Source organism: Osmerus eperlanus, chromosome 19 (genome assembly GCF_963692335.1).
Source record: "Osmerus eperlanus chromosome 19, fOsmEpe2.1, whole genome shotgun sequence".
Lineage (NCBI taxonomy): Eukaryota > Metazoa > Chordata > Actinopteri > Osmeriformes > Osmeridae > Osmerus > Osmerus eperlanus.
In genome coordinates, this window is record NC_085036.1 from 9,369,728 (window position 1) to 9,387,146 (window position 17,419).

General features: G+C 46.9%; 1 protein-coding gene and 1 pseudogene across 1 annotated transcript; both read right to left on the bottom strand.

Moving 5' to 3' along the window:
• The window catches only part of LOC134040041 (rho guanine nucleotide exchange factor TIAM1-like), a 26,484-nt pseudogene extending 24,743 nt beyond the window's left edge, over window positions 1-1,741 (bottom strand).
• A 12,320-nt stretch (window positions 1,742-14,061) lies between these two features.
• On the bottom strand, window positions 14,062-17,247 carry sod1 (superoxide dismutase 1, soluble). Its single transcript, XM_062486353.1, has 5 exons — window positions 17,081-17,247; window positions 15,989-16,085; window positions 15,671-15,740; window positions 14,825-14,942; window positions 14,062-14,599 (listed from the first exon to the last, which is right to left on the bottom strand). Exons 1-5 carry the CDS (start codon window positions 17,150-17,152, stop codon window positions 14,492-14,494), a joined length of 465 nt encoding a protein of 154 aa, XP_062342337.1. The 5' UTR covers window positions 17,153-17,247; the 3' UTR covers window positions 14,062-14,491.
• Between the last annotated feature and the right edge of the window lie 172 nt (window positions 17,248-17,419).

The following is a 17,419-nucleotide window of genomic DNA, read 5'->3' on the forward strand; positions in this document are numbered from 1 at the left end:
AAGACATACTGGGTTTTAGGATGTGCTGTAGTAGTATGACGCGGAACAGAACAGCTGGATGGGTGTGTGAGGGGAGGGGAAGGAGGTATTTGTCTTAAAACAGGACCGCTGATAAGACCTGTTAAAGGAGCCATAGCACACATGACCTGCAGTAGATCTATTAACCAGGAACAGATAAGACTACAAAGAGAGAAAAGGAGAGAAGGAGAGAAGGAGAAACAAACTGACAGAGAGAGAGAGAGAGAGAGAGAGAGAGAGAGAGAGAGAGAGAGAGAGAGAGAGAGAGAGAGAGAGAGAGAGAGAGAGAGAGGGAGACGGGGGATGGTAAAGGAAGAATTAGTTGAAGGAGGAATCTCAATGACCTTTGCCCCTTCACCTTTTCCATCCTGGTCTGGATGCCTGAGGGTGACCCTAGACCTACACAGCTGAGACTTCCTGTACACACACACACACACACACACATGCAGCATTGATAAGATTGATGCTGAGTGTGTGGATTTGACCGTCACTGAAATCAATTAGTTGCACTAACAATCAACAAGCTGTAGTCTGGTTCGATATGAGACCAGCGCAACTTGTTTGGTTTCCACACAATACTAAGTGTATCTCTTTATCCCCCCACTCTCTCTTTTTTAACCTTTGTTGCTGTTCTTCCAATCTGTCAATGTACACACAATCCTCCATCAATCTCTCCCTCTCTTCCACAGAATAAAAGAACACGACTCCCTCTCTACTCCCTCAATTAGCTCTTCTCTCCTCTCTCTTCCAAACTGTGCTCTGTTTCTCCACTGCACTCTGCTGTAGCTCTGACACCCCTCTCCTAATCTTTTACTGCGTTGAAGATGGACGCACGCATATCCCCACACACCGCGGTGAGGGGTCGGAGGGAAAACTCACTTAGTAAAGCCAGGACGGCCTCTTGTCACGTCCCTTCCTGGTGGGGGAAACTGTTTTGGAGTCGGAGTCTCCCTCGGCAACGTGAATCATTAATAAACTCAACGTCAGACCACTGAGCAGCAGAGACGCTAGGTAAAGAACAGAGAGAGGGAGTGAGAGACAGACAGAGCGAGGGAGAGAGAGAGACATAGAGAGAGAGAGAGAGGGAGAGGGAGAGAGGGAAGGAAATTGGAAACTGCTACTAAATAGCAATGTACCGGCAAACGACAGAAGTCACACTCATGCACAAAGACACACTGTGTGAGAAAGCACACTGTCACACAAGCTCCCACACACACACACACACACACACGCACACAGACCCACCAGACACATACCGCCACCGACTGTAAGTCGGCAACATTGCCATCCAAAATGAAGCCCATGGACAGATGAGGCTCGTCCTCGCAACAACAAGCCGTTAAATGCTGATTCATTACAAACCTCCTGTCTCTCTATTATCTCTCTCTCCCTCCCTCCTTTCATCCCTCATTGCTTATTCCATCACATTCACACACACGGTTCTTCGAAACAGACCCAAACAGAGAATGTGTGCTCACCGTGCTGCTGCTGCTGATGTGTGTCCCAGTCTACCGCGGTCTGGTTCCTTGAGCAGGGTTATCACCGCACAATACTCCTCGCCTTAGAGGGCATGTGCAAATCCTAGCATCGCAAGCGTCGTATCCACCCCCGAAAACAACCCCGGTCGCTCCTGCCTCCGCGTTAAGGTCCACACACACGTCCACACACACACACGCACACTGCTCCTCGCATGCCTAGACGAGACTGAAGACCTTCAAGAGGGTGTGTGTGTGCGCGCTGTGTGTTTGAGCCCGCCCCTTCCCTCTGTTTCGCTCTCCTGTCTGTCTCTCTCTCTCTCTCTCTCACTCACTCACACATGCATTCACACTCTCCCTGCCCTCTACCCCTCCCTCCTTCCTCCTTTTCTCTCTCTCTCTCTCTCTCTCTCTCTCTCTCTCTCTCTCTCTCTCTCTCTCTCTCTCTCTCTCTCTCTCTCTCTCTCTCTCTCTCTCTCGCTCTCTCTCTCTCTCTCTCTCCAATTTCACCTCCCCCCAGTCTGGCGATTGACTGTCAGCATGAGGGCTGGGTCTGTGCCTCTTCGCCTGAGACATCCCTAGTCTCCTTTTAATTGCTTAGTCTCTGGTCTGAAGTTCACACACACACAAACACACATGCGCCTCTCTCTGACGCTCACACGTACACACACACACACACACCCTTCTCTCTCGCACACATGCTCAAGTCAATAAAATCACACACTCAAACGAAACAAACAGAAACGAGGGAAGGAAAGATAGAAAATAGACATGAAGTGAGAGAGGAAAGGAGGGAGGGAGAGAGAGGCAGCTGTGAGGGGGGGGGGCATGGAAGCAGTCTCTCTAAAACGATATCTATCTATTTATATCTTGGGTATCAACTCCCAATAGATAAAGCGCCAATTACCTGTTTATAAGTGTTTACGTCAGATGTGTTTGTCCAGACTCGGGGTCAGTGCATCAGGCACGCCGTGTGGGCTTGTTAATCATTGTTGTTGATCACTGGACTGAATCAAGCGTCATATCCAGGTCAACGATGTTTCGTCTCACTAACACAACAGAAAAAAGGGCTTTCTTTTCAGGGGTGGTTCCCTCCTCAATAAAATCCTTGGAGGTAGGTAGGGGTAGGGAGGTAAACACCTGGGAAGGAAGGCGCTTACGTCACAAACGAGAATCTCCCTCTTTTCCTGGCAGGGCAGAATGTTCCGAGCCAGCCCAGCTGAGCAGCAGTGTGGCTGTGCTTCAGAGAGAGGACGTGTCACAGAGCCAGAGGGCGAGGTTAGTTAAGAGGCCATCTAAACAAAGAAGCTGACAAAACCACAGCAGGAGAGAGAGACGGAGGTAGGAGAGACACACACACACACACACACCTTAGCACCCCAGGCATCAGGTGACATTCCAGCACCCAACGGGGACAATAGCACTGCAGCTCTTTTGTGTTTCTCACTGCTGCTGTGTGTGTGTGTGTGTGTGTGTGTGTGTGTGTGTGTGTGTGTGTGTGTGTGTGTGTGTGTGTGTGTGTGTGTGTGTGTGTGTGTGTGTTTGGAGGTCTTGTGAGGGGGAGGTGGGATCTCAAAATTGTAATGGATGCAGTGTCTTCTACTCTAAGCCTACGAAAACAGGAAGTCGCCAAGCTAGGGGATCCACAGATATTTGGACACACGTTCCCACAGTGCAACACAAACAGGTCATTTATTGGATCCTAATGTGATTATCTGGTGAACAAACAGAAGCGCTAGCTGGGGACTGTAGCACTTCAAGCCTTGGCTTTCAGGGGGGGCATGCTGGAACACGCAGGCAGAATCTTAATGAATTTTGGATAGTTTGACAGGAACATAAACAGGATGTCTCATTACATGTCTGCACTTGATTTCGTGCCATTTGGCATTTGGGCGTGATGGGAACCCCTTGGCTGTCACACACATTAGTCATTAGCTAATTGTTATTAGTAGTATTGTGTCATGTGCAATGAGTTGTTTTTATGTGGTAACACGTCACACCCAAATCTGGGAGATGCAACCATAGCTACTGTACTATGGTCACAGCACTCATTTCTTGCTGTGTGTGTGTGTGTGTGTGTGTGTGTGTGTGTGTGTGTGTGTGTGTGTGTGTGTGTGTGTGCATGCGTGTCAGTGCAGCAACAACCCATAGCAGTGATATTTCTCCCCACCTGAGCTAAAACAGGCCTACCTAAGACGACACAACTGCACCTGATGATCTTACTTACGGGAAGTGTATGTGTGTGCACGCGTGTGTGCATGTGTGTGTTTGTATGTATGTGTGCATGTGCACGTTATCAGTGGTGTGCATACTATCAGTAAAGGGCAAAGAATAGTTTGGGGAGGAATGCACGGTCGACTATGACAACCTATCATGCTTCTTCCATAGGTTAGAATGACATTGTCACTAAACAGATATAAAAATCCATCCACATAAACGTGTGACTGACACAAATAGCCAGAACCTTGCACACCCACCCACCTTGCCAGATCAGATAAAGTCTTTATCACCAGCCGAGCGAGAACAACCTATGAATAATGAACCTGCCACAGGAGCTACAACAGTACCAGCCTCTCTACCTCCACCTTCCTGTCGGACCAGTGTTAGCCTAGCTTGCCACTCTGCCTTCAATACCAGCCACCGCTAACAGTTGCATCTGCAGCACCCAGTCTAACACCTAGCACATTTTCCATTAGCACAAGGCACCTTGGCACATTTGCACACGTGCAAACGCATATATACGCATATTAGCCTTCATATCACACTTTATGTTACAGCCACACACACAAACGCACACACGGGTGAATTGTTGGGACCACACCAGATGGTATTACACCATACTGTATATTGTTGGTGTAGCTCACATGACAGTTCAGACAATACTCCTATAGAATTGAGGAGTATGAACCAGTTGACATTACAGGAGAACTGAAGGACAGGTAAGATGATCCTGACAGCAACCAGTTAATCAAGATGATAATTGCCTAAATTATCTTCCTTTTTTAATATGCTGACACATTCTGTTAGCTCACACAATTAAAACATTAAGGAACACAGATGTAATAAGCTAACAGTAGCAGTTTTTTAGTATTATTATGTTAATAAAAAGCAAGCTAGCAGATTCGTTCATTCAGTCCTTTCAGCATCACCTTCCCCTTTAAGGCACAAGAGGGTCTTCTGTTACCTAGCTACCACCCAAATATATAGTGACTGTGGCTGTCCAAAACGGCTCCCATGGTTTGAGCAGTGAATTAAATGACCTCCACTGGCAAAAGCAAGGTCGCCACAACGACAGAACATTAGCCCAAAGCTATTAGTCGAATTAATATTCATGAGATATATGCGACACTGTTAGTTCTACACAGCCTGTTGTACAAACAAAAGCCATATATTGTGTCAGTTCCATTGTATTATTTTTCCCTGGCTTTCAACTTTACGCTGCATAAACAGGAATAGTTGTGTTCCAAAAGTTCTGTTTCAATTAGGTATTCTCAGGGCTTTGTTGAAGGTTTCTAGTAAGTCCCTGGTCATTCAACAGTCAGTCATTTATGATTACATTTGCAAGCAACATTTGATTAAATTTGGCTTGGTAAAGTAAGAGTATTAAGTCACCGGCTTCTCACACTTACTTAGTAAACTGTGTTCAGACTGTCACAGAGGAGGCCTGTTGAAACAGGCTGGGGATGAGAACTAGCAGGCCAAAGGCATGCAGCAGGGACACATTAGTGTTTGGCCTACCGGTCGCTGCAATGATTTACATAGAGGTAGTAACATGTTGCATACTGAGACATAAAGTGGGTTGAAGAGTGAGCAGTATGCAGTGTCTGCAGAGTCCACTGTTCAAACCAGTAATATATATCACACACACATGCACAAACCAGAATGGTGTGTTCAAATCCTTAATTCCCTGGGAAAATGAAAAGGCTCTATTTAACACATCTCTTCTCATCCCTCTGAGCCTGGTAAAGCTGATGGACAGAGCTTAACCATCCACATTCACTCATATCCATACAAATGAGACTGTTCTCACACACACACACACACACACATGTTAGTGGGAAGTCCACAAAGGTGTCCTACCCAGCACCCTGTCTCTCTCAGGCATCATGGGACAGGTCTTCACGGGGTACTGAGATCCTCTACTCATCAAGTCAGCTTGTCAGGCAGCACACTCGCATGTGCTGAATTCATCTTTGTGTGTGTGAGTGTGTGTGTTCGGATGTGGATATTTGTGCTGAACGTGTTGACGTGTACACAGAAATAGTGAAACTAGAGCAGAGGTCCCATCTGTCTTTGTGTCACTGGCTTCTGCTGAGGAGAGCAGAATAAGAGAAATCAAATAAATAATCCCAAACCAGGGGAAATGTTCCAGGGCTCTAACTCTGACAGACACACACACACACATGCTCTCACGCACACACACATGTGCACACACAGGCGAACACATACTAGTAGACTACAAGGACAAACAGCGGGATTATTCCACAGACTGGCCAGTATGGCCTCTGTCAGAACAGGAAAGAGTTTCCCAACGGAAGCAGGGATGAGAGACAGGAAGGAAGAGAGGAGGAAGGGGAGAGAGAGGAAAGATAGATGGGGGATGAGCGGTGCACTTCTCATCACGGAACTGTATCTGTGTATCTGTGTCAGGAGGAAGATCTGACACCATCATCGAGCATCGAGAAGCTCATGCCCACTCTTATCTACACCCAGTGTGTGCTGCTTTTCTATGCATGTCCGTCCCCTAATGATGACATGGCATGTGACAGGAGAGAGGGATGAATGAGAGTAAACCAGGGCAGGACAGCGAGAATCAGTGAGACGGAACCATTCATGCCGAGCTCAGACGACACACTTACCACATGACCTTCTGACCCCATTACACAGACGCACACGCGTACACACACATACACACTCACATACTGATTAGCATTACTCACACAGCCCACTAATCCTGCTGCTTATTCACCAGCGCATGCACACACTTACACATACTCACACACATGCAGTTTAGTGCTCCTCGGGGGAATTATGGGAAGCTCCAGTCCAAACACACTCCCGTCTTCCCTCACAGACACAACACACACCCAGGGCCCCACTCTTCACCACGCAGACATACAGAGCATGCAAATGAAAGCTGACTTGACATGCTTGAATTGCCAGCCCATGGCATCTTTAGCCTCACGCACACACACATACAGACACACGCACACTCGCGCGCCACACACACACACAGACATCCCATACGCGCACAGACACACGTACACACCAACTTGCCCTTGACTTGTGACTCACTTGAGGGATCAGTCATTTCCAGGTCGAGCTGGAGCAACATAAGAAGACAGCTCCAGTAGACCCGTTTGTCTTCTCACTCGGCCTTCTCTTTCCTCTTTTCATTGTTTTCCCTCTCTTCTCTCGCTCCCTCTCTCTCTCTCCCTCTCACTCTCTCTCTCTCTCTCTCTCTCTCTCTCTCACACTCTCTCTCTCTCTCCCTCTCTCTCTTCTCTCGCTCCCTCTCTCTCTCTCTCTCTCTCTCTCTCTCTCTCTCTCTCTCTCTCCCTCTCACACTCTCTCCCTCTCTCTCTCCCTCTCACACTCTCTCTCTGTCTCTCAATCTCTATCATGCTAATTGCTAATGCTCTCATCATTAACTAACAATACCGCATTACCCCTTAACTCGGTTGGTCTGCTTGGACTACTTGAATAAAGACAGTCACACCACAGGAGGAGAGGGGAAAGAGGTGAAGGGGTGGAGAGAGAAACGAGGGTGGTTGTTGGAGAATTGCAGATGGTAAAGAAGGAAAGGGGTGCATGGGAGCCAATACAGCTGGAAAAAGGGGCGGGGGGGGGTTGAGGGTAGATAGGTGTAGGGGTGAAATGGAGGCAGAGAATGAGAGATGGGGGAGGGATACAAGGGAAGTGGCGGGGACAGGGAGAGGGGGGGGGGGGGCAGGGAGGGGGGGAGGAGGAGGGGGGGAGGAGGAGGGGGGGAGACAGAGAAGAGGGGATTAGAACATCACAAGGTATGGTTCCTGTGGGAGATGACAGTCTGATGGCTCTTCCCAAAGGAGAGGGGGGGGCAATAATCCCACCAAATGGAGTTTAACAGCTCCCACCCACTGAGCCATGCACACACACACACACACACACGCCATCCTCTGCTCACATTCCACAAGCAGCTAACTACCCCCCCCCCCCCCCCCCCCCAATTCAATATCATATTATGGTCTGCTTACTGTACATATTGACAGACTGATCCTGCTTACAACACACAGCTCTATAAAGTTTCTGCTCTGAAGGCTAGCACACGCACAAGCACAAACACACATGAAATGGCACAATGTGGACACACACGTATGGCTTTGAATTATTTAGACATAGAAATGTAATGGTCGGAACCCCCACAAACACACTCACATCCACTGAAATAGCATGTGGGCAGAATCTCATTACACACACTGATCTTCAGGTGGGTGAGGTCAAGCAGAAAGAGCCCTACCCCCATCCTCCTGTTTAAACACACACACACACACACACACTGTACACACAGATGCACACACACACACACACACACAAAGTTATTCACTGGGGAATGCCTGCAGGGCTGCAGACTGTTTGAAGTCTATAAACTGGACGCTTACGTGGTGAAATGGAGTGTTAGTGGGTTAAGGTGAAGAGCAGTGGGGGAGGTATGTTTAGGGTCTGGGGGAGGGGTGAAGGGTGTGTGTGTGCAGGTCTGTGGCTGTGTGTGTGGGGGGGGTGGGGGACCCCCATCTCTGATAGCCCTTTATGGTGCTAACGAGCAATACTCTGAACCGCAAACCAACTGTGAAACTGCATAACAGTCACGGTCAATGTGAAGCTATCAACCCTTCTAATGAGGTGTCAATACATTATCAGAGAGTGGTTAAACACAGGCGCACACACACACACAGACGGGGACATGGACTGTCACTCACACACAGGGGCAGAGACACACTTCAGACTTGTCCCTTGTCACTCTGACTCTGTGTCCCGGTGTGGCTTCCTGCAGTGGCTGGAGGTGTAGCTTCAGTCCCCCTGAGGGCCCAACAGTTCTAATTAAGAGAGGCTAATTGCTGTCCAGGACTAACGAACTGAGACACAGGCCGGGGGCGTAGAGTAATTATTGGAATACCTGAAGACACCAGCGCGCACAAAGACACACACATGTTCACATACATCACATGGTCTCTCTTTCACACACACACACACACACACACACACACACACACACACACACACACACACAGGTAGAAACATGGCTTTTTGAAATTCTATAAGGGTGCAGTGTAATCACTGAGAAACCTAGCCTGAGGTGAGTGCAGAGAGAAACAAAGAGAAGGTTTAAACACTTTGAATGTCTGCTGACTGGTGGAATGTGAAGAATATGGGGGAAAATCTTAAGGGTTTGATTTAAAAGAAGGTAAAGTATGTGCATATTTGACCGGTCACCCCCCCCCTTCATCTCATTAAAAGGGGGAATAGAGTCAAAAGCAGGGGAAGGGTTTGGGTGGGAGGGAGGGAGGGAGGGAGGGAGGGAGGGAATAGGGAGGGAGGGAATAGAGAGGGTGAAATGAGAGGAAAACTAGACATGGAAAGGATGAGAGAGATCCCAGGTGGAGAAAGGGAGTCGAAAACGAGTGGGAAAAAGTGGGAGTGGCCAATTTAAAAACCCAGCGAGAGAAAAGAGAAGGAAGCTATAACATTCTTTTCTAGTCTGGTAAAAAAAAAAAACGTTTGATCGTTGGCTCCCGTCGAAGACACGTGGGAGGCCTGCGACCCTTTCTCACTCGTGCGTCCTCGCTTTTCTTCAATCCCCTGCTTTTCTCCTTCCTCACTCTCTCTCCCCCCCTTGTTTTTCTCCCCCCCCCCCCCCCCCCCCCCCCCCGCTCTCTCAGATGAAGACGGAGTGTGGTGAACCTGCTCTCTGGGGAACCGCAGAACACTTCCCACCCGAGCAGGACATCTAGCACACTTGCGTGAGAGGGGTTTCATGGAAAACATACAAACACATACACAGGCATGAGATCTGCTTCCTCCAAAAGTCACAAAGAGGTGCTTGGTTTCTAGCTAAACACACAGACACACACACACATAGGCCAGTAGATGTTTTCCAGACAGTCAATATTTTAGTTCCTCCAAGCTATCTATGTCGCCCCATTCAAAATGACACCCTAATTTGCATTGATAGGACCTTTTGAATAGAGAAAAGATTTGAATTTGATTGTGCGGCTCATTCGGAGACAGACTGACAGCGCCACATGTACAGTCCACTTTGGGCTTGGTCTCTGTACATCTAAGTGGTGAACACACTTCCTGGTCACACTATGTCTGGAATGTAGCACAAAGTCAAAGTCTGGCATACACACTCCAGTGACAAGAAGACACTGCACATGCTATACATAGAGGGTGTGTGTGTGAGAGAGAGGGACAAAAAGAGAAAGAGTATTGAGTTTTTTGGTCTCGTCTTTGTCTGCGTGAGCAGAGGGTGAAAGGGTTTGCCTCTAATCAGACACAGTTGGGGTTGTGAAATCATGAGATATCTTCTGGCTTGTTGGCTAGGTAGGAAGACAAAACTCTGGTTATCGGTCATCTGTACTTCTAACAGAATCTGATAGCATACAACGGAGCCATGGGTTGACTGATTAGATAATGAACAAATGATAATGAACGTCCCTAGGGATGGTAGGGTGAGAAGAGAAGTGTGTGTGTGACCTGTCAGCATGTTCAGCAGGCCACCATGGGTTCAAAGGTCAGAGTCCCAGGCTGCTGTTGGAGTACTGGCTCAAAGCAGGATTCTGACGGGTCATCCGTCAGAGGAATCACCCCTGAGAGACGTGAGATCGGAGCCTGTGGGACTTTTCCTCAAGCCCCAACACAAGCCGTCCTCATCCAGAAACAAACATCTGGACATGTCCACTCAGAGAGTTCAAGTCAAAGTCAGGATTTGGAGCTGCGCTCTCTATTTTGGTCCATCGAATCACAGCCACCAAGGGTTGGGAATCTGCCTCCATCTTTTTGACAGTCTTCCCGCTTCCCTCTGTTCTTGCTTCCATCCTTCCCCTCTTTCTCTCTCTGATCAACATTCCGTTCCATATCTTCTTTCCTCTTTCATTTCCCCCCCCATCCCTCTCTCGTCTTTCATTCACGTTTCGTACGGTCTTCCTTGCTTGTGTCGTTCATCCTCTCTGTTTCTAATTCAATCTAATCTGATAAGGACGATGAGATGAACAGCAGATGCCTGTGAATCCACTTCAGCTGGTCTGTGTGTGTGCGTGTGCGTGTGTGTGTATGCGTGCGCACACACGAGCGTGTGCTAGCAGGCTTGTTAGAACTGAGAGCCTTGCAAAAACAAAAAGGGGACAAATATATGGGGGTCACATGTAGGACAGGGGCACAATACTCTATCAAACTTTCCTGTTTTATTTCCACCACAGCAGTACAAGCTACGAACTCATTTGTCTTCACAGCAGCCCAAACAACACCATAGCAGCACGTGGAATAAGTTGATATACAACTCGGCTTATGGATGATCTCATCAGGTAGGCCAACAGGAAATGAAATGACCAGCTACACGTACATCTTCTCAGGGCTGATGGTGGGGTTGAGGGTGGGGTCGAGGCTGGGGTCATTCACCGGTTACATCCACAGCAATAACGTAAAAATAATAGTGATAGAATTTTCATAGACTGATTACAGAATTGTAGGGTGGCAAGGAAAGGTGAAACGAGATGAAGATAGGTAGTGTTCTCTTCTCCACTCCATCTCATAAGACTCAACTTACAATGAACTTGATTAAAAACCAACAACTCAGCAAAGAACAGAATAAAAGAGTGAAAGACAGGACGCAAGTGGACGACGTTAAAGAGAAATAAAAGTCTGGCAGTGAAAGTTGTGGAGGTTGGAACCTAACCTCAGGGTCGGAACCTAACCTCAGGGTCAGAGGTCAAGGGTCAGGTCACAGGGCTGGTACAGGATGATTACTTTGCCCGCCCACACCGGTCTCACAGCCAGGGCACCATGTATGGCATCTGACCTCCGACCTCCAGTAGCTCACAGGAGCTCTCCACATCCCCACGACGACAGGGGAAACTGGCTTTGGAAGGTTAGTGTAGACCTCAGTGAGGAGGGGGTACAGGCAGGTTAGGGCCACCTCTTCAACAGTGACACAATGAGGGTATTCTGTTGAACAGAGACAAAGCAGTGCTTTCTCTTCCTCTCTCTTTCTCTCTCTCTCTCTCTCTCTCTCTCTCTCTCTCTCTCTCTCTCTCTCTCTCTCTCTCTCTCTCTCTCTCTCTCTCTCTCTCTCTCTCTCTCTCTCTCTCTCTCTCTCTCTCTCTCTCTCTCTCTCTCTCTCTCTTACACACACACACACACACTCAGATTTGAAAATGTCAAAAACCTAACTAGATTTTCAGGCTTGATGCTGGGAGCATTAACGGTACCCTTAGAAATAAATGGTTTTCCTCTCTGTAGGTTCACCTGTATTAAATAATTATGGCTGTCTGGGAAGCAGTTCCAGTAAAAGCCTACCCACAATCCTTTGGGCCAGGCTGGGCCTTGAGTCTCTCTCTGCCCTGGAGGGGACTACAGGGAGCTGCCTCCAGAAATGTGACCACACTGGTTGTTGTCAGAATGTGCTTTGGAGCGACACATCGCAACACCAACACACACACACACCCTCTTACATAAGTACGTCCAAAACAAGAACCTCTACTCCTGAGTCACTTCACCAGGGGATATACCCATCCCTGAGTTGCTAAGCAACCACTGCCCCGCCCCTCGGTGTGAATTGTTGAAGTGAGTAGTAGCCTCATGACAGTCTACTATTCACTTCTGTGGATGCAGTTACCGTGTGGTGTGTGTCTTACAATGTGTGTGTGTGTTGGTGTTTGCAATAATGCACTGAGGAAGAGGAACAGATCCCTATCCATTTGGTTCCTCAGATAAACACATAGAGCCCTCCATATCCACTTATCCATGTATGCTACTGTGTGTGTTTGAGGGAGACATGAAGCCCTGTCATGCTGCAAGCGGTGTGTGGTGATCAGGTCACTTTCGGATCACCTTTGAAAGCAGAACCTCTCACCTGTTCACACACCAATACTTCCTTTCTTATGAAAAGCCAGATCACACCGAGAGACAGGATGTTTTCGATCTAACCCCCTGATCCTCTCATGCCACATCCAGAGAAGTCATGCCGGGGGATACAAATACGTAAGCCCTCTGTCCTGTCTCTCGCCAGTGGAAGCAGCATTGTTCCAGCGATGGTGGCACCATCTCCTCGCCTGCTCCGCTGGGAATCTCTTTTATTATTCATTACCTGCATCTCCATCACACAGCCTATTTATACCAGCTTTTACATGCTGCCAGCCCGCTCAGCTGGCTGCATCTGTCCACACAGATCCAGCCGACACATCTCCCCGCCGTCGGGAAACCATGCTGCTGCTCCAAGGGCTTCCTGGCCTACTAAACCACAGCACACTGCCTGTTTTCACAGGCACCACATACAATACCAATCACACTCAGAGACAACATGCCCTGACTGTCTCCTGAAACACAGGTTTAAGGACACAGTTTCGAATGTATTTCATGCTGGTCCATCCACATACTGTGGCTGCACATATCCCATTAAAAAACATGGGGTTAGGGATCGGAAAGATGTTATTTTGATGTAAGCATTTTCTACGACAAGGCATTCATCTGTGCTTTATAGCCCACCGTGAAACCACTCCGGTTGATGCATTTTCAATGCAAATCCATCTGCAAATACTATAGCTGGCCTCCGTCAGTCCCTGGGGGACTGTGTATTGAAGGCCCTCCAATCTCCCATTTCCCCCGGAGAGGAGAAGAGAGGGCCAAGTCTCCACACATGCGAGGATCCTCCATCCCCTTGAAAGGAGAGGGGCCTTTTGGAGCATGTAATCTCAGCAGCCATACTCCAGGCATCTGTGAGAGCGAGCGTGTATGTATGAACGTGGAAGACTATGTGTGTTGGCTTCAGCAGGCCACAGCTGGCTAATAGCGGTATCAGTTATGAAATCAGATGTCAGGAAGCCCACCACCCTCCACACTGAGATAGGGGGCAGAAAGCATGACTTCTATCCCAAATTGACATTTCCAATCATAAAATTCAATTTGTTTTTCATAGGACTGCTTTAGCCATCACTCTGTTGCCTGCCAAAACAACATGTTTTATACATAAACCGAGTTGCATGGCAATGCATAACAATGCAACAAAATACTTGATCAATAAAGCATGCTTATAAAAGACAATGTTACACATACGACCCAACATGTTTTTAGTCAAGGTAAATATGATAGATGGTATTACTCTGGTTATTTGAAGGAGTGAGTACATAGAAGGCCTGATGATGTCACCAGAGGCTACATCCCCTCTAGGAGATAACCCCAGTTATCACTTCTAACCTGTCTTACAACAGGAACATGGTGCCACCTAGTGGCCAAATCAAGAACAATTGAATTCAAAACTATTGGAAAAACTTCAAAACCCCAACATCTGCAACTACAGAGATGCGGAAACCAGTTTAATCAGCAACCATTTATTGATTAATGTGCTTCTAGAACACTGAAAACATTGATTACATAGCATATTCCATACTAACTCTTTGGAACACATGGTTACTCACAAACATCTTACGAAGCAGTGTTCTAGACCCAACTCTAAGTGCTTTAATCTCTGGTCAATATAAACCTCTGGCCACATTCGAAAACTTGACTGTCCCCTTCCTTCCGTCCACCACACACAAAAATATATGACTTGTCTTGACAAGACTTAAGAGCAGTATAGAGGCACATGCTTTCACCAGTTCAGTCACGGGAAGGAAAAGGGCATTTTTAGTTTTCCAACGTGGCTCATTTCACATAAGAACTTTCCATTATATGGGCTGGCTATGTTGGTCTTCACTGGGCGTTAGTGGTTTCCCGTGCTCCTGATTGGGTGAGGCAACAGAGGTCTACTGGGTGATGCCGATGACACCGCAGGCCAAGCGACCTCCAGCGTTGCCCGTCTTCAGGCTCTCTTCGTTGCCTCCTTTCCCCAGGTCGTCAGCTTTCTCGTGGATCTGCAGAGAAAGGGTCAGAGGTCAACGGGAGCTCCCGAACACTTTTAAAAACGTTCGACTGAAAACATTCCATAACCTTCTCCAACAAAATATTGCTTAATTTAACAGAGAATATCGAACACAAAAAAGGTGGTGGAAGGGTAGCTACCAATCCCAAAATATCCAACAGTTCTGCGTTTTATTCTTTTAGGCAGTTGAACCAGCTGATCTGACAGCAGTTCTTACCACCATGGTTCTGCCGATGATAGAGTGGACTCCGTTGAGGGTTAGGTGCTTGTCCTGGATGCTGATCTTTGCCACGTTGTCCTGTCCTGCTGTGACGTTCCCCAGGTCCCCGACATGCCTGGGAACAGTCTCGGTCATTATGCTGATCCACCTACAACTCTGCCATTCGGGAATCAGATAACTACAGTGACCTGAACCTACATAAGCATTCATAATCAGACCGGTTCCGAATGATCAGGACCTCTATGGACGAACAGTGATTCATCACAGGTCACTGAAAGGATGTTAAGGGTAACCATGTGGCTCTGCATCATGGGACCCAAGACCCATTCAGAGGCCTTCATGAAGGGTCAGTAAAAGTCTCATGGCAATTCTAGAGCTCCTGTTCTGCTAATTAGCAACATAAGAATGGATATGCTGGGAATCTGTTAGTTCAGCCAGCCTAGTCACACATTACTGCTGGTCTCACCATGCATGTGACTTCATGTAAAATACATTTGGTGCCATACAGATTTAGGTTATTTTAAAAAAGACCAGAAAGTTGAGCATCAGAACATAAAAGGTCTTGAGATTGAGCATGAAAGCAAGATCAAATATACACTCAACATACACACATGTAAGTACAGTGTCATTTCTGGAAAAGTGAACAGGCATCTAGACAAACATGTTTAGTCTCTGACTGATCAGAATTCAAATGGTTGATACCAAGGAATTAGAACCGGTAGCCCACTGATACTCCCTGAAGCTCTTGACTGGAAAGTCAGGCTAGACGGGGGCCAGTATTCTAACGAGACACTACCAGTTTACCTGAATTTATCAAATATTTAAATAATGACTTTTAATCACCTGACATCATCAGTGGGTCCTCCATGGGTCTTGCTGTGGGGGTTGAAATGGGGGCCAGCACTGATGCACCCTACAAAGACAAAGATATTTGAAGGAGATAGCTTGTCAAAGGACAGGCATTAAAATGACTTGTATTCTGTTCACATTTCAGGGTATGGAAAGGCCATATTATAGAATGCCAGGACAAGGACTTAAATACATCGTGGGGGTCACACCAACCCAAGTTTGACATGCAATTTTATGCACAGATTAATACATTGACAATAGTCATAATCATAACTGTTAGTACACCGTAGCATTTTTGCTATAGTTGCCAACCATTAGTGTTGTCCCCGAAGGCATGTACATGAAAACCATGTTCCCCAGGGGTCAGTCCTGAAATCTCTCCTGTCAGCTTGACTGGACCATTGTCACCCTAGCAGGAAGAGAGATGGACAGGAGTCAAACGACACACTGCTAGAAGACAAATACATAAAGCATGGCGCACATTAGACATTGTTTATGCAGTCGACCTTGTCAATGGGATCTTTACAGCCTGGTAACTTGTGGTACCAATAACTGCAAAAACAGACCGTCTTGTGGTAACACACTTGCATTAACGTGTGGTGCACCACAGAAAAAAACAACTAGCCATTGACTATAAATTGCTGAGTCATTACCCTGGTTTATTGTCCACCGGTAATGTAATATTGATTGTCAACGCCCCGCCATATAGTCTATCTAACATTTACATTTAGCAGACGCTCTTATCCAGATCTACAATTTCCAATCCAAATATGTGTTACTACTTCCATTAAATTAGGTGACAAACTAACGGACCGTTCACACTAAATTTGCTGCAGAAAGCATTTGCAACCATTGCAAACGCGAAAAAGTGTTCATAACGCGTTAATGAATACCTATCCGTCCGGGGCATGTGTGCTTGACAAACGATATAGTAGTAGCAAAGGTTGTCAGGCAGCATGCGCCCTGTGGAGTTTGCTTCACACAATCTTGCAAGAAGCATTGCCATTTACTCATTTAACTCACACAATTAACTGCAGTGCAAATGTGTAAACTACGCGTTAGCTAACGTTTGTTACGTACAGTTACAGTAGCTAACGTACTATATCTAGCACTAATACCTGCTGGACAGATATTTCATGACGTATAGCTAACGTTTCGAGCTAATACATCATTGTCGCAAGTAAGGCAACCAGATAACACAAGTTAGATGATATGGAATATTTTATTTAAGAATGATCGTCATCCATAAACTTACCTCTACCTACCTTGCTAGCACTACTAATTTAAGCTTTTTAGCATATATAGTCTGAGCCCGGGCTACTAGCTAGCTAGCTAGCAGCCGTAAACTGTACTGTAGACTACTGTAGACAAACCAAAACGCATGCATGAATCTCAAGCAGTTACCTCTTGCTCAAAGAACACTGTTCCAGTGACCTCTCCAGTTCCTTTCAGGACGCACACAGCTTTTAGCACCATATTTGCTACCTGAAACAAGAAGACAGTAGTAAGTCAGCTGCGTATGTACGATTGATTGAATGCTGCACCGGGTTAGCCGGCTGCGTTTTCTCTTTATCTTGACATGTTGTTATCCAATCAGAAACGGGGTGTTAGATCAACAAGGATATGATTGGCTTGCGCAGACCGTGTCAAAAGAAGATGACCAACTGAACTTTAAAACAATAATGGACAACATAAATATTTTCCTGTTCTATTTCCACTTGACCATAAAATAATTACTTTCCT